Below are 22,892 nucleotides of genomic sequence, written 5' to 3'. Positions count from 1 at the left end.
AGCAATCTCCTTTGATCACTACCCTCTGTCGCCTTTCATTCAACCAGTTCTTGACCCAGCCCATCCACTCAGTTTATTTATTAGATGTCTGTGTGGAGCACTGTCAAAGGTTTTGCTAAAATCTAAATACACCATATCTAGCGCACTCCCACTCTCCAATCCTCTGGTCACCCAGTCAAAGAAATTGATCAGATTTGTCTGACAAGACCTACCTCTAGTGAATGTCTCAGCTCCACCTCCAGCTCCAGCTCCTTCCGTACCTTTTCAACTTTGCTGGTAGTAAGCAACAAATCATTCCCACTGCTCATGTGGGCCCACAGCCTTCCCTCTGACACAACTGCCTGTTTCCTAATAAGTGGTAGCAGGTCAGAGAGAAGGCTTTGGATCAGTGCAAGCAGAAGGTATGAGTCACTGCTCACTGCCAGTGAAACATTGAAGGGTTGAAAAAGTATCAAGGGGTGGGATGGGAATTTAGAGTCAATCTGTCAACTGGGGGATGAAGTAAAAAGAGGGATGCCAAACAGGGGACTGGGATTTTCATGCCCTTATGCAATTGGCCCAAGACAGCTAACAGTTATAAAGTTTATTACAGAACACCAAAATGTACACAAATTAACATAGAAGTAGATACTTATTCATTAGCGTTTAACTGGCTAAGAAAGTGTGGTCTCCAGAATTGCACACAATATTCTAAATGAGGTCTCTCACTGGAGTCTTTTATAAGGGCATCAGTATTTCCTTTTTCCCACTGGGCATTCCTCTCCCTAAGCACCCAAGCATCCTTCTAACTTTTGCCGTTGCCTTTTCAAACTGTTTGGCCAATTTAAAAATCATCACATCATATAGTCAGCACTATGTGCTTGACATGAAATCTGAAGGAATTTAAAGACAAAACGTGCTGTTTCTTATCACACTCTACAGAGGCAATGTTTACAGCTTTATTGTTCCAAGGCTTCATTCCGACAACCTTGACTACACATCCCATATTACATTACATTACAGACTTTTATTCCGTCTTAACCTTGCAGTTCTAGGCGGATTACAAAAAAGGTTAGCTGGACATTTTCTTTCCATAATTAGGCCTGCTGTGGTCATAATGGATGATAGTGAGAGACTTATATGAAAAAAAATGAAGAAACTGAAAAAATTAAGAGTCTATAACTGTAAAGTTATTCTCATCACTTATACCTCTTACATTCTGCATTGCCACAACCCAAAACTTCATAACAAGGGCTAACTTAAAAAAAACAATATGGCTTCTTCCAATGTCAGTAATAATTATCCTGCTATCAGTCTTGCTCAGAATTGAGATATCTCCTGTCTGCTAGGTAAACAAAGATGCATTAGTCAGCCTGGCCTTCTGACTGGCTGACGCTCACCTGTGGACTGCTGGTTCCAAAACTAAGGGTAGGTGTTGAAGGGATGGGTAGCGAGTGGTGGTGCCCCATGGGGGAGTTGATGACTGAGAAGGGAGGCCCCATGCCATTCATGGGGGAGTTGAGGTTGCCGATGGGGGAGTGAAGCTGGCTGGGTGACCCCAGCGAAAGACTGACACCCGAGCCACCAATGGACGGATGGAGAGAGGGCAAGGCCATCATTCCACGGCCAGTGGGGGAGTTCAATGCCGTGGAATTCACTTGCGTGGAGAAATCTGTAATGACACAAAAACAGAACAAGAGAGAGAAGATTTACTATCAAATTCTAACCAGACTGAAATATGGTCATACAATCTGACTGCCAGTTATATCTTCTGAGTACCTCAAGGGTTCACATTGTACACGGAGTAGAAGGAATCTACATCCAGGGCTGTATAATAACTTTTGTAGGCCCTAGGCACTTTTGCCTTCATTGGCTCCTTCCCCAGTAGCATTTAATATATACAGTAACTGCCATTTTAACTTGAATTGTCTCTATATTTTATTTGCATTTTATTTGTATTTTATGTATTTTTATTCTGTTTGTGTTATACATTGTCAAGGCCAGAAGGCAAGGTATGAAAAGAAATAACTTCTACTTCATTTTTATTCTTTCTGATTTAAAAATATTAAACCCTTTTCACAGGCAATGTTTACAGCACTCTATGAGAATGTATCTCAATAGCTACAATCTACTCTCAGTATCTTTCTCCAGTTGCTGTGAAGTTGTGCGACTGACAAGTTTGGTGTCATCTTCTGCCTGTGCCAGGATGCTGAGGGTCAGATTTAAAAATAGTTTCTAAGATATGTGCCTACCAAAGCCCTTTTTACTTATTTCCTCATCCTGTCACACTGCTCCTAAACAATACAAGACACTTCTCAGTGGCCCAAGGCGTTTCCTCATGGCCCCGTTACAGAGCCTGCCTGCCTCTCCCTCCCTTTCTTTTAAAGAAACTATAGTGTGCAGGTATAAACTACTGTCATTATTCTTTGGCTCTTATGAGCTACTCAGTCTGAAGCACCCTGTCCTGCCTGTTTATTCAGTTTGAAAACCTGCAGGCTTGTGTCACAGGAAAATCAAAGCTCTGTGAGGGTGGCCTACTCAAAGAGTGCAGGAACACCAAACACTGCACCCCTTCAATCCATGCACTGGAGAAAAAGGAGGTTTCTGGCCCTCTGGGATATTCTTTCCTTTAATGTGCCACAAGACAAAATACAGACATCAAGCCCTGAACCACATGGCAGTAGCTTTAGGGACCAGACAGTATCCCTCCCATCTCTCCAACACTTTGGGGTTTCATTTTCAACCAAAGTTCCATTTATAGCAGGCTCTGGGGATCACTCTGTTTAATTAGAGCCTCAAACCTAACCTAAATCTTAAGCCAAGCTAGTATTAGCAGAGCCATCCTGGCATGAAGCTGTAAGGGTGTACATTTCTAGGCCTCATGCATAATGTATCTTCTGGACAACATACTTACCTCAAAATTTAAAACATATACACACACTCTCTCAAAAATCTACACATATGAGTACACCCACAGTTTCTGGTATATGTGGTTTTCTCTTGCTGAGTCTGGTTCTAAAACCAAGCACCCACACTGATTTTGTGCTTGTGTTTTTAAATGGGTAATGCCATCTCCCTGGGTCCCAAGTCAAAGTCTTGACTGTCTGCTCACCCCGGTGTGAGAGATTTAGCACTGAGGTGTGTGGAACTCAGAGGAAGCATTACAAGAACACAGAATCTATTTTAACAGCTCCTGTGACAGAAGCGAAAATCAAAAATAGCAATTCAAAAACCAGTTCAGGGTTTCAAAACACAATCCCAGCCTTGCAAATGTATGTAGTATATTTCTCACAGCTCTGTAGAACATACAAACTCATCTGTGGTTGTCTTGTGACCCTGAATTGGCCACAACCTATAGACCTTGGGCTGGCAATGCTGCCTGGTAGGCAACCGAAAGACTCAAAAGGCCCCATTGAATATTAGAACAGATCAATCTGCAGCATTCCCATGGCATGGTCTATGACAGGCTCACGAAAATGCCCACAATGTAGGCTGCCTAATAAGGGGTGTTTTGGGGTTTTTTACATGCGTCCCGATTGGCTGATTAGACAGTGGTAGGATGCCTACTGCCGCCAACAATCGGGATGCCCTTTATAGAATTTGCCCCTCTGTATATAATGTCCAAAGTTGCACATGCTACTATGTGCGCATTCCTGATTTGCACACCCAACTTAATGGCTTAATAAGCTAATTAGCACCAATAATTGCCAATTAACAAGCAATTATTGGAACAAATTAGCACTAATCAGAATTTATCCACATTTCTTTCTAAGCATATTCTATAAAATGGTGTGCGTAAATTCTAGTAGCCAGGAGAGGAGTATGGTCGGGTCATGGGTGTTCCATGCACAACTTAGGTGCAGGCATTTAGGCCTCTAGACTCCATCCCTTCTGCCTTGCTGCACCATATGCTTGGAACAAGCTGCCCGAATCCCTATGGCAGGCTTAGTCTCTGGCAATGTTCAAGGCCCAGTTAAAAGCCCACCTCCTTAAGAGTGCTTCTCCTCTCACCTTGGTTTCTACATCCCCAACCCTATACGTCATGTCTGTCTGCCCAAGTTAGATTGTAAACTCTTCCGAGCAGGGACCATCTATAAATGTCAAAATGTACAGCGCTGCTTACGCCTTTCAGCGCTATATAAGTGATAAGTAGTAGTAAGTGACATCAGAGGGGAGCTGAAGCCGGTGTGAGCAGCAGGTGGAAGATTATGCTCACACCGGCAAACATTTAAAGAAGTACTCGGGGAGGAGGAGAGGCACCAGCGCCCCGTGAAGATGGAACCCAGGCTGCTCCCCTTACTACGCCACTGACGCTATATGTGATTCTATAACTTGCACCTAACACCGAGGGTGGTTTATAGAATCACATTAAGGGCAACCTTTTTAGCCATGATTTTTTTAGGCAACATCTAAAGAATTTGGTCCTATATTGCATACGCAGAAGTAAAATACTGATCCCCACCAGCTCCTGGACTTTTAAGACAGACGAAGAACCCTAAAGGAAAAGGCTGAGTCACACCAAACCAGATCACAGCCAGTACATTTCCAAAAGAGAATCCAAACAAAGAAAGGAAGAGTTCTTGCCTCGATATATAGCAAGTAACCAAACACCGGACTTGTACTCACTTGGTTGTGGAATGAAGCCCTCAGATACCTGTGCTGCTGAGTGCTTATTGCAGCAGTTCTTTACAGGTCGGCACTTTGTCTTTCATTGGGCTTCAAATCAATTTTTTTGAATATTTTTACTTGCTTTTAAAACTCGTTAAATTTTTATGTTTCATGCAAAATAACTTAAGCGACACTTATCTTGTTTAACAGTCGCTTGTCAGCTAGGCTCGAATTATCGGCCCGACGGGACCCGTTTCGCCACTGAGGCTTCTTCTGGGGTCAGTGTATTCGAGCGCTCACAGCGTGACCTGCCCTTGCAGATCAAAAAATGGCGTCGGAATCCAAACAAAGAAAGGAAGAGTTCTTGCCTCGATATATAGCAAGCAATCCACAAAAGGCAAGCGAGATGTCTAAAGAAGCAACCAATAGGACTGTTTATTAACAAAAGGACCTTAGGGCTCCTTTTCTGAAGGTGCGCTAGCATTTTTAGCGCATGCACCGGATTAGCGTGCGTTAGCCGAAAAACTACCACCTGCTCATGAGAAGGCGGTAGCGGCTAGCGTGCGCTATTCCGCGCGTCAAAGCCTTAACGCGCCTTCGTAAAAGGAGCCCTTAGTCTCCGGTTTTATGACTTTGATGTTGTGACTTATTAATAAACAGTCCCGTTGGTTGATTCTTTAGACATCTCGCTTGCAAAACAATATCCAGAGTTATACATGCTTCTCTAACTGGATTATCCTTCAAGAATCCAGGCTGACTGGTTGGGGGGAGGGATGAAGAACTTTGTGTGCAGAGGACATCTAACATGAACTGCCATTTTACAAACTGGAACATCCAACATACGAACAGCAAAAAATGCAGGGACAAGGTAGATATTCCTGCAGAGCAGAGAGGCAACCTAGTGGTTACGGCAATGGAGTTTAAACAAAGGGACTGAGGTTTGGAGAAGGCTATCATGCCGTTGTACCGGGCCATGGTGCGCCCTCACCTGGAGTACTGCATTCAGCACTGGTCGCTGTACATGAAGAAGAACACGGTACTACTCAAAAGGGTCCAGAGAAGAGCGACTAAAATGGTTAAGGGACTGGAGGAGTTGCCGTATAGTAAAAGATTAGAGAAACTGGGTCTTTTCTCCCTCGAACAGAGGAGATTGAGAGGGGATATAATTGAACCATTCAAGATACTGAAGGGAATAGACTTAGTAGATAAGGACAGGTTGTTCACCCTCTCCAAGGTAGGAAGAATGAGAGGGCACTCTCTAAAGTTGAAAGGTGATAGATTCCGTACGAACGTAAGGAAGTTCTTCTTCACCCAGAGAGTGGTAGAAAACTGGAACACTCTTCCGGAGGCTGTTATAGGGGAAAACACCCTCCAGGGATTCAAGACAAAGTTAGACAAGTTCCTGCTGAACCAGAACGTACGCAGGTCGGGCTAGTCTCAGATAGGGTGCTGGTTTTTGACCAGAGGGCCGCCGCGTGAGCGGCCTGCTGGGCACAATGGACCACTGATCTGACCCAGCAGCGGCAATTCTTATGTTCAAAGCCACTTACTTTATTTATTTTGTTTCTATCTCGTCCTCCCCAAACAGCTCAGAACGGGTTACAGGCTAACATATATAATATATCATACAATACAAAGGAAAAAAAACACAGGTGAACTATAGAACAAAAAAGGAAGTGGGGAAGGGACACAAGTCAAACCACTGTGCGGACAAATACGTTTATTTAAAATGTCAAACAAATTTCAGTCAAAATCACACAAATATATAAATAAATAAAATGAGGCAGGCATATAAAAGTCCTTTGTGATAAACATGTACTGGACCCCAACACGGTCCGTGTTTCGGCCACAACGGCCTTCTTCAGGGGGTGTAAAAAAAGTAGCCCAGTAGATGGCATTAAAGGACACAAAATCAAGCAAAAACAAGGTAAACTTGGAGTAAGTGTTACAAGGTTCCTGCCGCCTGGCACACTATTAGAACAAAACGCAGATTCAAATAACGCTGCGATAAAGTAGAATCAAAAATGCATAATATACAGTTCACAGGTTGGAATTTGCCATAGTTACACTGCTACCTACTGAAACAGGCATAACTTAGGACGACCTTCTTTTTAAGCTTGGACGTTTCTTATTGCGAACTAATCATTTCTATAGCACTACCAGATGCAAGCAGCGCTGTACATTACTTAGCCATGTAAGACAGTGTTTCTCAGCTTCTTCAAACCAAGTACCCCCTAGATCAGTGATCTCAAATTAAAACCCTTTGCAGGGCCACATTTTAGATTTGTAGGTACTTGAAGAGCCTCAGAAAAAAAATAGTTAATGTCTTATTAAATAAATGACAATTTTGCATAAGGTAAAAATTCTTTATAGTTTATAAATCTTTCCTTTTGGCTAAGTCTTAATAATAATATTGTCATTTATAGCTACCTCTTGAAATGTTCATCAGCGCGAGCAGCATTTCCCACTGGCTACTTGTGCCGGCCGCAGCTCCCGACATCACTTCCTGGTTGCAGCACCAGGATGTGACGTCAGAAGGGAGCTAAGGCCAGTGTGAGCAGCTGGTAGAAGATACTGCTCATGCCAGCAAACATTTCAAGAGGTACGCAGAGGCAGGGGTACTCAAATGGTGGGTAAGAGGGGGGGTGAAGAATGCAGCGATGCTGGGCACCATTGCCTTGGGCACCAACCTCCCTCGCTACGCCACTGCATACATCCCACCTGCCCTCAGCCACTCTGCCCTTCTCTCTCTCACACTCACTCACACATTCCATCTGCCCTCAGTCACGCTGCCCTTCTCTCTCTCTCTGTTGATTTTGCTGTCTCATGAGATTGGGAGTTAAAAGATCAACAGGATCTTCTTGCAACTCAACACATATCAGCTATTACAAAATGTCTAAAGCCCTGCCTGATGTTATCACAAACTATATTAAAAAGTTTTGATATCACCTCAGTAATGCCAATACAAAATCCTGCCACTGCAAAGCACTATGCACAACTTGGTCCCAGTTGGAACCTGACCATATCATAACAGCTTTACCTCCCAAGACTCAAAGAGCAACAACCATATGTGTGAAAAAATGCACCATAAATATTACGCCAGGTCCTAAAACAATAATACAACACCTAGTAAGAAAACAGAACAATGGGACTACTGAAAGATTTCTACACAGAAGCATTCCAGTTAATAAATTCAGAATGAAATACTTTTATCTACCTTTGTCTGAGTACTTTATTTTTCCATTCACTTTGGTCGCAGTCTCTTTGTTTTTTCTCTATTTTCTTTTTCTTCTATCTTTGCTAGGTGTCTGTTCACATGATATATCTCTCTCCATGTTCACCTTCCATCTTCCCTACCTCATACACAGTGGCATATCAAGGGCGGGGAGGTGCGGACCGCTCTGGGTTCCAGCCCTGGGGTGGTGCACAGCTGTCCGGGTCCGGAACCTCCCGCGCTGCTCTAAACGGCACCTGCACCTCAGCGCGGCTGCCATACTTATTCCGAAGCAGAGTTGGCAGCCTTGCTGAAGTACAAGAAGGTCCGGCGATGACTGCTTCTGCTGCCTTTGCTCCGGAAGATGTCAGTGACGTCGGAGAGGGTGGGCCGGCAGAAGCATGGAGTTGCGGCAAGGTCCCGCGATGACTGCTTCTGCTGCCTCTGCTCCAGAAGACGTCAGTGACGTCGGAGGGGGTGGACTGGCAGCCGCAGTCATCACGGGACTTTGCCGCAACTCCATGCATCTGCCGGCCCACTCCCTCCGATGTCACTGACGTCTTCTGGAGCAGAGGCAGCAGAAGTAGTCATCGCAGGACCTTGCTGGTTTGGAGGGAGAGAGGAGCATAGAAGGGTGGTGGAGGGAGATAAAGAGGGTCAGGGTGGTATGGAAGGTTGGTGGAGGAAGAGAAAGGGGCAGGGTGGTATGGAAGGGTAGTGGAAGGAAAGAAAGGGGGTAGATGCTGATGGAATTGGTGTGCAGGGAAAGGGGAGAGAGACATAAGGGGAAAGGATACTGGATGGAATTGGGTTGGAGGGAAAGAAAGGGGGCAGATGCTGATAGAAGTGGGGGAAAAGGTGAGGAGAGAGTGAAATGCCAGAACATGGGGGTGTGGTAGAGGGAAGGGAAGAATAGGAGAGAAGAGAGATGCCAGACCATTGGAGGAGGGAAGGGAAGAAGATGGATGCCAGACCAATGAGGGTGAAGGGAGAGATTACAGTTTCTGGAAGGGGAATAGAAGGAGAGAAGATGTCATATAGAAGGGGCAGAGAGAGGGTAGACAGTGGATGAAAGGAATAGAGTGATAAGAAGATGAGGAAAGCAGAAACCAGAGAAGACAAGGTAGAAAAAAAATTATATTTATTTATATTTTTGCTTTAGGGGAGATGCATCGCTGTTTCTGTTTTGTTGCATTATATGCAGAGTCCAGCTTCTTGGTGGTTCAATTTAATCTTTGTCTATGTATTTCTATTTTATCTCCCCTTTTACAAAACTGTAGAGCGTTTTTTAGCGCCAGCCGTGGTGGTAACAGCTCTGATGCTCAGAATTCTATGGCTAAAAACCACACTACAGCTTTGTACAAGGGGCAGGGATTAGTTTGTGATTACATATTCCTTACTAGGCAAAGGTGTTTTCTGTGTTCAATAGACATGCTTTTCTGTTAGGATTAACTGTGCAGGATTGATCTGTACTAGTCTGGCTTGTTTAGTTTTACAATGAGTGTATTGATGTACTGCTCACTGCAGTATGTAAGATGCTGCCTTTTCCTAGATACACTCTTGTGTGACGTGTGGATTGTTACTAAAAATCAAGTTTTTCATACAGATGGGAGGGGGGTGTCAAAAAATGATGGGTCCTAGGTGTCACATAGGCTAAGTACGCGACCGCTCATACATAAGCATTTTTCTCTATTCTGTCCAGCATCTACCCTCTGTGTTCTTTTCCAATACAGGTTCAAGGTGATTTACAGGATAAAAGGCCCATAAAACAGTATAGGGAAAATATAAAGATGAAGAAGGTTATACTAATTAAGGGGAATAAGAATACAATATCTACCTATCTGTGCTTATCATCCTGACCACTTCGCCCTGTATTATTATAATTCTAGACCTTAAATTATTACTGCAATCTAATTTTATTCAACTGATTTAATTTGCAATCTAAGCCATACTCAGTGACAGTTTTTATTGTGTTTAGTTAATTATTACTCATTAGACAGGTGTGAAGAAAAATGTCCCTGCCTTTCCATCCTATAGACATCAGAGCACCTCTTCATGACTACAGTAACATCAATGACTGACTTCAGGAAAAGTAATACTGCACTAATCGTGCAAGTCTGATTTATGTTCTCAGCCTCTCTTTTGCTCTGCATCTCCCTCTAAGCCTAGCATCTCTTCTCTGTGTATCACCTCTCTGTTCTTTTCTGCCCATAGCTCCTCCCACCATGTGGCTTGCATGTCTCCCTCTCAATTCCTTGCTCTCCCCCTGTGGTCTACATCTCTACCTCCCTGAGTCCAGGTATTAGGTATAGTCCAAACGTTTCTATTTTACTAAGGGAAGCACCTAAGAGGTCCAAATGGGATTCAACTGTCTGCAGTCTAGTATGGGATTCAACTGTCTGCAGTCTAGTAGCCAAGATGAGTTTTGAGGCTGGAAGTGAATCGCGTTGAATAGCTTGCAAGAAAAAAAATTTTGCAAACAACCTTGAAACTTTGGCTCTAAAATATTAAATTTAACAATTGGGCAAAAGCTTTTGCAAGTGCAGCTTCTCCACTGCAAGAAAAATACAATTATTGGGAAACAGATATATGCAAACACTGATTTACCCAAAACTTATACCCAGTCCATGGGGTTTACTGGATTATAAACAAAAGTCCCTTAATTCAACTAGAGAGTCTTGTCAACACATCATAAAACTTCCCAAAGTCTATACTTTAAATTCTCACTTATAAAAATAAAAAAGACAAAGCTTTACTTCAAGGAGGTGAACTGGAACTGACCCTTTACCTTTAAAGGGCACACTCCATGCTTGGAGACACTTCATTCACAAGACTGTAAAAGCAAACAAAGCTTAGTGCACCTAGCTAAAGAACATACCATGCGTTACTACCAGATAATGACTTTAAAAAGATAAGGAGCAGTACAAGGGGCCCCTGAAAAGTTCTCAGCCCAACCAAGAAGAGAATGATGTGGAGCCATGAAACTTACAAGTTATTCTGCACGTTTCTTGACACTTCTCATTTAACTTCATATCATTGAAACGAAAAGTATCAAGAAATGTGCGGAATAACTTATAATATGGTTCAAGTAAATAAAATACTTTTGGAAGGAACCACTTGCGATTTTGTGACTTTTGCCTTTTCATATATCTCCAGTGGATGTGCATTGTTCCATCCCCACTTCTTTTGGACAAATTTACACCAGCCATTGGCATGATATAAGCAGCCATGCCTAAATATTCATGCAAAACTGCTGACACAGAAACATGATGGCAGATAAAGGCCAAATGGCCCATCCACTCTGCCCATCCACAGTAGCCAATATCTCTTCTTCTCTCTGAGAGATCCCACATGCCTTTCCCATGCCTTTTTGAATTCAGACACAGTCTCTGTCTCCACTACTTCCTCCGGGAGACTGTTCCAACATACCACTCTTTCTGTAAAAAAGTATTTCCTTAGATTACTCCTGAGTCTATCACCTCTTAACTTCATCCTATGCCGTCTCATTCCAGAGCTTCCTTTCAAATGAAAGAGACTCGACTCATGCACATTTACGCCACGTAGGTATTTAAACGTCTCTATCATATCTCCCCGCTTCCACCTTTCCTCCAAAGTATACATATTGAGATCTTTAAGTCTGTCCCCATATGCCTTATGACGAAGACCATGCACCATTTTAGTAGTTATCCTCTCGACCAACTCCATCCTTTTTATATCATTTTGAAGGTACAGTCTCCAAAATTACACACAATATTCTATATGAGGTCTCACCAGAGTCATACAGGGGCATCAAAACCTCCTTTTTCCTACTGGGCATTCCTCTCACTATCCATCCTAGAATCCTTCTAGATTTTGCCGTCACCTTTTCAACCTGTTTAGCCACCTTATGATCATCACATACAATCACCCAAGTCCCGCTCTTCTGTCGTGCATATAAGTTCTTCACTGCCTAAACTGTACCATTGTGTTTAGGCAGCCCAAATGCATGACCTTGCATTTCTTAGCATTAAATTTTAGCTGCAAAATTTCAGACCATTCTTCAAACTTTGTTAGGTCTTTCTTCATGTTATTCACATCATCCGGGGTTTCTACTTTATTGAAGATTTTGGCATCCTCCGCAAAGAGGCAAATCTTACCTGACAGCCCTTCAGCAATATCGCTTATAAAAATGTTAAAAAGAACACGCCCAAGAACAGAACCTTGAGGCACACCACTGGTAACATCTCTTTCCTCAGAGCGATCTCCACTGACCACTACTCTCTGTCATTGTCCATTCAACCAGTTTCTGACCCAGCCCATCACTTTGGGGCCCATCCCACGGGCACTCAGTTTATTTATTAAACGTCTGTATGGAACACTGTTAAAGGCTTTGATAAAATCTAAATATACCACATCTAGTGAATCCCTCTACCCAGTTTCACCATTCTTTGTTTTAAAAGCATTTCCATTAAGTTGCTTACCACAGAAGTCAGACTTACTGACCTGTAATTCCTTACTTCTTCCTTACTTCCACTTTTGTGTGGAGGGACCACTTCCGCCCTTCTCCAGCCCTCCGGTACAACTCCTGACTCTAGAGAAGCATTGAAAAGGTCAGTCAGCAGAACCACCAGAACTTCCTTAAGTACACCATCTGGCCCCATCGATTTGTCTACCTTTAATTTAGCTAGCTCCTCATCAACACAACCCTCTGAAAATCGATCAGGGTTTACTACTTCTCCATCCATATTTACATTTGTCTTCTGCAGTCCCACTCCTGGTGCTTCAGCCATGAACACAGAACAGAAATATTTGTTAAACAATTCAGCCTTTTATCAGCTTCTACATATTCCTCCCCTTCATTTTTGAGTCTCACAATGTCACTTTTGCACTTCTTCCTATCACTGATATATCTAAAAAAGTATTGTCTCCCCATTTTACCGTATCAGCTATTTTTTCTTCCATTTGAACCTTTGCTTTCCTGACTACTTGACCAGCTTCTCTAAACTTTTCCAGATATTTTTACCTGGCTTCCCCTTTCTGCGATCTTTTGTAGTTTATGAAAGCTAACCTCTTATTTCTTACCTTCGCAGCTATTACTTTTGAGACCCAACGCAGCCTTCTTTTCTTCTTACCTTTAACAACCTATGCAAAGTTTATCTAAGAACATAAGAATTGTCATACTGGGACAGACCAAAGGTCCATCAAGCCCAGTATTCTCTTTCCAACAGTGGCCAACCCAGGTCTCAAGTACCTAGCTAGATCTCAAGTAGTAAAACAGATTTTATGCTGCTTATCCAGGAATAAGCCATGGATTTCCCCAAGCCATCTCGATAATTCTCTTTTAGGAAATTATCCAAACCTTTTTAAAGTCCTGCTGTTAACTGACTTCACCACATTCTCCGGCAACGAATTCCAGAGTTTAATTATACATTGTGTGAAGAAATATTATAAAGTAATCAGTATTACAATCTAATCAAAACAAGCATACAGGACAAATAAGGGATTAGGAAATTTATTACAGTAGGAATATTAGGCCCTGAGTGTATGACCTGCCCATGCCCTACCAACTTGCATGCCCCTTTTGCAGCTAGCTGCTAAAGAACTTAGGTTATCACTTATAGAATAGCTCCTAACTGCTATAATGCTCCTAACTGCAATTTACTCCTGCATGGGCACCTAACTTCCATTTGAATATATAAAATCAGGTATCAAATTGTTACCCAACTTGTGATGCATTCTATAGAATTAGGGAGTATGACTCTGATTCTATAAAAGATGCTTAAAGTCAGTGCCTACCTTTAGGCATCAGTTTGCTTAGCCGATCTAGGTGCCTAACTTAATTATTTAAAAAGCCTTAATCGGTGCCGTTAATTGAAAATTGTAATTAGATGGTAGGTGGCGGCGCCTACCACTTTGAGGTAGACATCTACTCTGTGGTGCCTATCAGCATGGTTAGTGGTGGATTGTGGGCGAATCTTGGGTGTATTTTGACTTAGGCACACTCATTTAGGCCAAGAAAACCCTAGTATAAATAGAGTGCACCTAAGGTTTTAATGCTTACCAGTGCCTAAGACTACTTTAGGCACCACCAGGCACGATTCTCCCCAGTTATGATACTTGGGCTTATCATGCCACTGGGGCTTAAGCACATCTGAGAAGCTGAAAGCTATGCTGTCGGTAGTTTAGCAAGGCCTCCTAAGGTAGACAAGTTTCATTGGAGATATCAGACTAACGATGTACCACCCATCTGGACAGCAGCAGATGGGCAGTGTTGGAGGTGGAAGATCACGTCTGACTAGACAATGGCGACAACATCAAATATATACTGTGCAGAAGAAAGACCTGGCAATCTATTTCTGTATTCTGCCACGAAAACTTGATAATGTTCAACAAGTCGCTAGGACTCGAACACGAGTCAATGGCACCGAACCAGCCATGATTCTATAAACAGCACCTAGCTGATGACTGACATTCATGCTTATTGGCGCTTACAAGTTAGACACCATTTATAGAACCAGGGTCTATGGGTTTTTATAAAACAGTGGTAAAATAGGCACCTTCCCCTGCTCACTTAACCTCTTTGCCCCATTATAAAACTCCCCCCTAAGAGATAGTTGTCAGTCCAGTCTACTGAATAGTGATTTATTCACTCTGGGCAAACGCACATACAAATTCCCATATATACTTTTGTTTATTAAAATTTGGTACACTATCTTTCGATAGTCCCAACAAAGTGTTTCACAAATTAGAACAAAAAAGAATGTAACACAGTATAGACAGACACAACAGAAGAAAGATAAAATGCATATAGAATTAGATTAACATCAAACAAGATAAAGGAAAGGGATAACACATGCCAACACCACATGCCAAAGACAGCAGCAGGCACTGTCTTTAACAGTTAAAAGCAGGGAAATGGCCAGTAAGGAAATAAGACCTAATATTGACTTTATGTTTCAATAGTTCTTGAACTGAAGAATAAATTATCTTTAATCGAATGAGGCAGGATAGCACGAAGCTGTTGATTATGAGAAGAGAGAAGGGGTTGATACAGAATCAGACATTTAGCAAAACAGTGAGGAGCATCTGCGTGGAGTGAAGTTTAGTCTTTAGTCTTTGTAATTTCTGAGTGAATTGATTTTTTTAATCCATCAAAACTTACAAAGACTAGGGGAAACTCGATGAAGCTACAAGGAAATCCATTTAAAAGCAATAGGAGGAAATATTTTTTCACTCAGAATAGTTAAGCTCTGGAATGCATTGCGGGAGAATGTGGTAACAATGGTTAATAGAGCTGGGCTTAAACAAGGTCTGGACAAGTTACCGGAAGAAAAGTCCATAGTCTACTACCCCAAAAACAAGCCCTAGTCCCGGGATTCACCGGCAGTTTCCCTTCCCTCCCTCCCATCCCTTGTGCAGCAGAACCCGTAAGTGAGCACTGCCCCCCCAAACACCCGCCCCCTCCGCGCAGCCAAACCCCCATCCGAAACCCTGCCGACCGCGAGCGAGCCCTACATATGGTACCTCCTTAAGCAGCATCAGGCCAGCAGCACTCTAAACAGGCTGCTTCAGCCTTGTCCGCCTGTGAATTCACTCTGCCGTGTTACTGATCAGTAACGCGGCAGAGTGAATTCACGGGTGGACAAGGCCGAAGCAGCCTATATAGAGTGCTGCCAGCCTGATGCTGCTTAGGGAGGTATGTAGGGCTCGCTCGTGGTTGGTGGGGTTCGGATGGGAGGGAGGGAAGGATGGGGGTTCGGATGCGCGGCGGGGGCGGGTGCTCGGGGGGTGCTCACTCAAGAGTTCTGCTGCACAAGAGATGGGAGGGAGGAGCGGGAAGCTGGGCAAAGGTCCTGCTGCACAAGGGATGGGGGGGAGGGAAGGATAGAAGCTGGGTAAGGGTCCTGCTGCACAAGGGATGGGAGGGAGGGAAGGGAAGCTGGGCAAGGGTCCTGCTGCACAAGGGATCGGAGGGAGGGGAGGAAAGATGCTGCACATGTGGGGGAGAGAAAGGAAAGAGGAAGAATTGGGGTGAAGGAGAAGAAGGGAGAGATGATCTTGTACATACCCCCAAAATAAGATCTAGTGCGTTTTTGGGGCCTAAAATTACTATAAGACACTGTCTTATTTTCAGGGAAACACAATGGAATGTTGCTATTATGTGGGTTTTTGCCAGGTACTTGTGACCTGGATTGGCCACTGTGGAAATAGGATACTGGGCTAGATGAACCATTAGTCTGACCCAGTATGGCTATTCTTATGTCAGTTTCAATATTATCTTTCAGGTTCAGGTATTGATAGAGACATGTATAGGAGCAAGCCTTGAGGATGAGTTTCCACTGCTGTGTGCCTCCGGACAGGACATAGAATACAACTCCCTCTTTGATGGATGAAGAAATGTTAGAAGCGTGTTCCCTTTTTTATTTCTGTAATGTTGGGCTTGACAGTGCTACAAATGCCAGTATCGTCAGTCCCAACTCAAGCTCTTCCAGAGTCCCCTGTGCCCCCATATTGCTCTTTAAAGAACAAAAGATTCTACCTTCTGCATTTCAATTCCACATCACCCCTGAAACCAGAATCATGCAATAACATGTCCACAAGAGAGCCTTCCAGAGAGGCTGATGAGATCCTAAACCGAGAGAACACCTTGTTTCTTCTTCTACCCCACGGAAAGTTGAGCAGACACATAGACATCCATAGGAAGTACAGCTGCAAAACCATAAATTCTTAATCATTTATGGTAGAAGCAGAGTGTAACAGTGACTTGGTGATCCTCCCACACATTGATCTGATATAATCTGTGAGTGATTGTAAGGCTGTAATGTTGCTGGTACACTCAAGCAGCAATGAGCTAACAGCAGTAGCACTGTGGCACTACCAGGCCTTGTTCACCTGTAGACTGATGAACTGGAAGTCAGTGTGGCCTGTGTGGCCCTTTGCACTCTGTGGCACATTCACTACTGCCGAACCGTAAGGAAAAGCCTTGTGCGCATTGCAGATAATCTGTGTGCTCCTGCAAACCATCTCCTTCCCTCTCCGTTCCTTAATTCTCCCCACCCTAATGCTGTATTAAGAAATGCGGTCATATTTTAAGGTCAGGCCAAAAATAACAGTCCTCTGTCATTACCTAAGAACGTATGCCCTGGGTCAAACTGGCAGTGACCTCTGGCATTAACAGGGAATACTTTTCCTTCCAGGAACTAGCAGATATCCTAGAAGTTCTTGCACAAATTTCAGATCTAGCATGAACGCAAAATAGTCACAATTTTGCATATAGTTTTTTTGAGGTTAGCATTTTGCCTGGCTCATTGTACGTTAGCTGATAATCATTGCAATGTAATAATATTTAGGTTTATGCAAAAGCTCTGATATCTGTCTAATTGTTCAAACCACAAACATCCCTCCTCCTGATTATTTGTCTCTTATTTCTTGCTCTTCTTTATTTGTAAAGAATCTCAGATATTAGCATGGCTAAAACAGCCAAGCAGCCAGCCGAAGGGCATTCTTTAGAAATAGCATTTCTTCCAAACTGGGACTTCCCAGTAGGAAACATCTGTACAATACTGAGTGTGAACTGACAGAGAAACATCTGCTTCTGCTCCACCCTGGCAAAAGAGGCTCCCTGGGACACCAATCCCTACCCATGAAATCATCACCCCAACCACCTTTCATTGGATTGACAGGAATAGCCCTGTTTATTCCTCTGAATTGTGTCCAAAAACATTCTGTTAGGATCAAATCCCAGAATGTTCTGAAGAGGAAGGGAAAAGTCTGGCTCACCCATTTCTCATGACCCCAGTAGATTAAAAACTACAAACCTAACCTATACCTGGCCTGCATATATGACAACTAGAATGTGTGTGTCCAGTGGGTTTGGACTTTTTTCCCAAGATTAATTATGATAGCCCATAAAAGCTGGAGGTTCTGTTTGAATGCCCTGCTGTCCAAGTCACCAGTCTTTCAGCTTAGAGCTAATTACAATCCTCCCACAAACCACTGGAATTTAAGAAACTGTACTAGTCAACATTCACAGACCCTTCAACAAAGCAAAAAAACATGCCATATTCTGTGGAAAGACACATTCATATTTCACTGTTAATGTATTTATTTATAAAAAAAATTAGACTGCTTATCCATAAATCTAGGTGGGTAGCAATTACATAAATAATAAAAACAAAAAACTCATAAGGCACATATTCTTCCACAGAACAAAAAACAAAAAACTCATAAGACACAATTCTTCCACAGAACAAAAGTAATGAAATATGTTACCAGAGTCATGAAATTAAGACTGGTTTAAATCACGCCATGGACATAACTATACTGAAACCTGAACACATTATACATGGTATCTGGGAAAAAAAATGGAACTCCCAACATTTTTCTAAATAATCCAAAAAAAATCCTGCTGCAGCAGAAACTTCTGCCTCAAATACGAGACATTTCTGAGCACTTTATGTTTCAACAGGATGGAGCTCCAGTGCATCGAGCTTGCAAAACAGTTGAGCTGTGGATGGAGATGTACACAGATGGATCAGGAATTGGTTGGCGGGTAGGAAGCAGAGGGTAGGAGTGAAGGGCCACTACTCGGACTGGAGAAGGATCACAAGTGGTGTTCTGCAGGGGTCGGTGCTTAGACCGCTGCTATTCAATGTATTTATAAAGATCTAGAAACAGGGACGAAGTGCGAAGTAATAAAATTTGCAGACGACACCAAACTATTTAATGGGACTAGGACTAAAGAGGACTGCGAAGATTTACAAAGGGACCTGAACAAACTAGGTGAGTGGGTGACGAGATGGCAGATGAAGTTCAATGTAGAGAAATGTAAAGTCATGCACGTAGGAAACAGAAACCCGAGGTACAGCTACACGATGGGAGGGCAGTTATTGAGTGAGAGTATCCAAGAAAGGGACTTGGGGGTAATAGTGGACAAGACAATGAAGCCGTCGGCACAGTGCGCAGCGGCCTCTAAGAAAGCAAATAGAATGCTAGGTAGGGTATTGCAACCAGAACAAAAGAAGTTATCCTGCCTTTGTATCAGGCGATGGTGCGCCCGCATCTGGAGTACTGCGTCCAATATTTGTCGCCGTACCTAAAGAAGGATATGGCGATACTCGAGAGGGTTCAGAAGAGAGCGACACGTTTGATAAAAGGTATGGAAAACCTTTCATACGCTGAAAGAATGGAGAAACTGGGGCTCTTTTCCCTGGAGAAGCGGAGACTTAGAGGGGATATGATAGAGACTTACAAGATCATGAAGGGCATAGAGAAAGTGGAGAGGGAAAGATTCTTCAAACTTTCGAAAACTACAAGAATGAGAGGGCATTCGGAAAAATTAAAAGGGGACAGATTCAGTACCAATGCTAGGAAGTTCTTCTTCACCCAGCGGGTGGTGGACACCTGGAATGCGCTTCCAGAGGGCATGATAGGACAGAGTACGGTATTGGAGTTCAAGAAGGGTTTGGACAATTTTCTGAAGGAAAAGGGGATAGAAGGGTATAGATAGAGGGTTAAATACAGGTTTCTGGATCTGATGGGCCACCGTGTGAGCGGACTGCTGGGCATGATGGACCTCTGGTCTGACCCAGCAGAGGCACTGCTTATGTTCTTATAATTAATGAAACTCCAGAATTCATTGAGCCAGCAACTCAGTGGCATCAAAGACTTTGGGCTCCTTTTACGAAACAATGGTAGCGGCTTTAACGCACGCAACTTTTAATCATGTGCTAACCTCTGCACTAGCCGAAAAACTACCGCCTGCTCAAGAGGAGGATGTAGCGGCTAGCGCATCCGGTGGTTTAGCACACGCTATTACACGTGTTAAACCGCTACAGTGGCTTCGTAAAAGGAGCCCTTTATGAACGAATCAAGACTGAAGGAGGACACTTTTAATGCAAATTATAAATTAACTAAGAAAAATCCCATCATATTAATGTATTTTCATAGGTCATATTACATGTTTTAGATCAGGGGTACCCACACTTTCTAGGCTTGCGAGCTACTTTTAAAATGATCAAGTCATAATGATCTACCAACAATAAAATTTTTAAAACACACAAAGCACACTGTACACAGAGAAAATGTTAATTATCATTTATATTCGGGGGGGGGGGGGTTTCAAAGAGGTCAAGGCAGATGATTTTAAAATATGCAATGTCACCTCAGTAACAACTATACAAAAATAGACAAATATACCCCCTTCCCTTTTACTATACCGCGATAGCGGTTTTTAGCACAGGGAGCTGCAGTGAATGCCCCATGCTGCTCCCAACGCTCAAAGGCTCCCTGCGCTAAAAAAACGCTATCGCGGTATAGTAAAAGGGGGCCATTGTGCGAGATGATGCGGTATACAAACCTAAGGATTAGATTAGATTAGATATAAATTTGGACACATTTTGATCACAAAATTTAAAATAAAATCATTTTTCCTACCTTTGCTGTCTGGTGATTTCATGAGTTTCTGTTGCACTTCCTTCTTCCGACTGTAAATCCAATATTTCTTTCTTTCTGCCTCCAGACCTCATTCCATTCCCCAACCAACTTCTCTCTCTGTCCCTCCATAAGTCCAACATTTTCTTCCTCTCTCCCTGCCCCCTCCCCTTTCTTTCTTTCTCTCTCTGCCCCTTTCTTTCTTTCTCCCTGCCCCCTCCCCTTTCTTTCTTTCTTTCTTTTATTTTAACAACTTTTATTGAATTTTCACAATGGCAAATACACCAGATAGCCAAATCCCCACCCCGAAACATAAACAGTCATACTGGTACTCTTCAATATTAGGCAATACTATCCAACCCAAAATTCCCCCCCCCCTCTCTTTCTTTCTCCCTGCCCCCTTTCTTTCTTTCTGTCTTTCTCTCTCCCTCCATAGGAGGACTATGAGGAGAAAATAGCGCAGGAGGCCAAAAACTTCAAGCCCTTCTTCAGGTACGTGAAAGGGAGAAAACCCGCAAAAGAGGCGGTGGGACCGCTGGACGACCAGGGAAGAAAATGGTACATCAAGGAAGACAAACAAATCGCAGACAGACTAAATTCATTCTTTGCGTCTGTCTTTACAAAGGAAGACACTGCAACAATTCCAGAAGCAGTGAAAATGTTCCAAGGAGTAACAGAGGACAGCCTTACCACAGTAGACGTGGATTTGGACCAGATCTACCGCCAAATCGACAAACTCAAAAGCGACAAATCCCCTGAACCGGATGGAATTCATTCAAGAGTCTTGAAAGAGCTAAAAGTGGAAATCGGAGAACTATTCCAAAATCTTGCCAACCTGTCAATCAAAACAGGGCAGATAACAGACGACTGGAAGATAGCGAACGTCACGCCGATATTCAAAAAAGGATCAAGAGGAGTACCGGGCAACTATAGACCTGTGAGTCTCACGTTTGTCCCTGGGAAGATGGTTGAGGCGCTGATCAAGATAGCATAACCCGGCACCTAGACACACATGAACTGATGAAAGCCAGCCAACATGGATTCAGGAAAGGGAAGTCATGCTTGATGAACCTACTTCAATTTTTTGAGACAGTGAACAGACAAATTGATAATGGAGAACCTGTGGATATTATATACTTGGATTTTCAGAAAGCGTTCGACAAAGTTCCACATGTAAGACTCCTCAGGAAACTGCAGGGCCATAGAATAGAAGGAGATATACTAAGATGGATAGGCAAATGGCTGGAGAACAGAAGGCAGAGAGTGGGCATAAATGGGAAATTCTCAGACTGGGAAAATGTGACCAGCAGTGTGCCCCAGGGCTCGGTACTTGGGCCCATCTTATTTAATCTTCATCAATGACCTAGAGGATGGAACATCCAGTGAGATCATCAAGTTTGCAGATGACACAAAGCTATGCCGGGCCTTCAAATCGCAGAAGGACAGTGAGGAACTCCAGAGTGACTTGAGCCGATTGGAGAATTGGGCAGATAAATGGCAGATGAAGTTTAATGTAGAAAAATGCAAAGTGATGCACTTAGGCAGAAAAAATAATGAACACAAGTATAGTATGTCAGGTGCAACTCTGGGAAAATCTGAACAGGAAATGGACCTGGGAGTATTAATCGATAGGACACTGAAGCCGTCTGTGCAATGTGCGGTGGCAGCGAAGAACGCGAATAGAATGCTAGGCATGATAAAGAAGGGAATCACGAGTAGATCGGAGAAAGTCATAATGCCGCTTTATAGAGCGATGGTCAGACCACACTTGGAATACTGTGTCCAGCATTGGTCTCCATACCTAAAGAAGGATATCAAACTGCTAGAGGGGGTGCAGAGACGAGCAACAAAGCTGGTGAAAGGTATGGAGAACCTGGATTATGAAGAAAGACTTAAGAGACTGGGGTTGTTCTCCCTTGAGAAAAGGAGACTACGAGGGGATATGATCGAGACATTCAAAATACTGAAAGAAATCGACAAAATAGAGCAGGAAAAAACGTTATTTACAATGTCCAATGTGGATGGACAAGAGGACATGGGCTGAAGCTAAGGGGGGACAAGTTCAAGACAAATATCAGGAAGTTCTGCTTCACGTAATGAGTGGTGGACACCTGGAATGCTCTCCCAGAGGAGGTAATTGCGGAATCCACCGTTCTAGGATTTAAGGGTAAGTTAGATGTATATCTCCTTATGAGTGGCATGAAGTGACATGGGTAAGGGTAAACTAGATGCACTTCTTTTTACGAGAAGCTTAGAGCAATATGGGGACCAAAACTATGCCAGGATACACCTGGCGGGGCCTCCACGTGTGCGGATCGCCGGACTTGATAGACCTAGGGTCTGTTCCGGAGATGGCGCTTCTTATGTTCTTATGTTCCCTGTCCCCCCAAGTCACCACCACCGATTTCTCCCTGCTTCCCCGATGCCAGGCCAGGCACGTACAAATGCCGGGCCCACAGCCTTCGCCCCAACGTCAATTCTGACGTCGGAGAGGAAGTTCCGGGCCAGCCAGGCAGCGATTGGCTGGCCGGAACTTCCTCTCCGACGTCAAAATTGACATGGGGGGGAAGGCTGTGGGCCCGGTGCTTGTACGCGCCAGGCGTCGGGGAAGAACAGAATGTAAAGGCAACGCGAGTCTATTGCGGAGCCCGGGATTGCCTTTGCAATCTACTGGTCGATC

The 22,892-nt window shown here is 43.4% G+C and overlaps 1 protein-coding gene across 3 annotated transcripts in view; it reads right to left on the bottom strand.

The window, feature by feature from the left end:
• RXRA (retinoid X receptor alpha) overlaps positions 1-22,892 on the bottom strand; it is a 337,914-nt gene that overhangs the window by 127,209 nt on the left and 187,813 nt on the right. For all 3 annotated transcript variants that reach the window (XM_033960168.1, XM_033960169.1, XM_033960170.1), the window contains exon 2: positions 1,380-1,651. In XM_033960168.1, coding sequence (XP_033816059.1) covers positions 1,380-1,651 — 272 coding nt within the window. The remainder of the gene's footprint in view (positions 1-1,379; positions 1,652-22,892) is intronic.

This window comes from Geotrypetes seraphini, chromosome 10 (assembly GCF_902459505.1).
Source record: "Geotrypetes seraphini chromosome 10, aGeoSer1.1, whole genome shotgun sequence".
Classification (NCBI taxonomy): domain Eukaryota; kingdom Metazoa; phylum Chordata; class Amphibia; order Gymnophiona; family Dermophiidae; genus Geotrypetes; species Geotrypetes seraphini.
The sequence above is the reverse complement of the archived record's forward strand: the minus strand, read 5'-3'. Positions and strand labels throughout refer to the sequence as shown.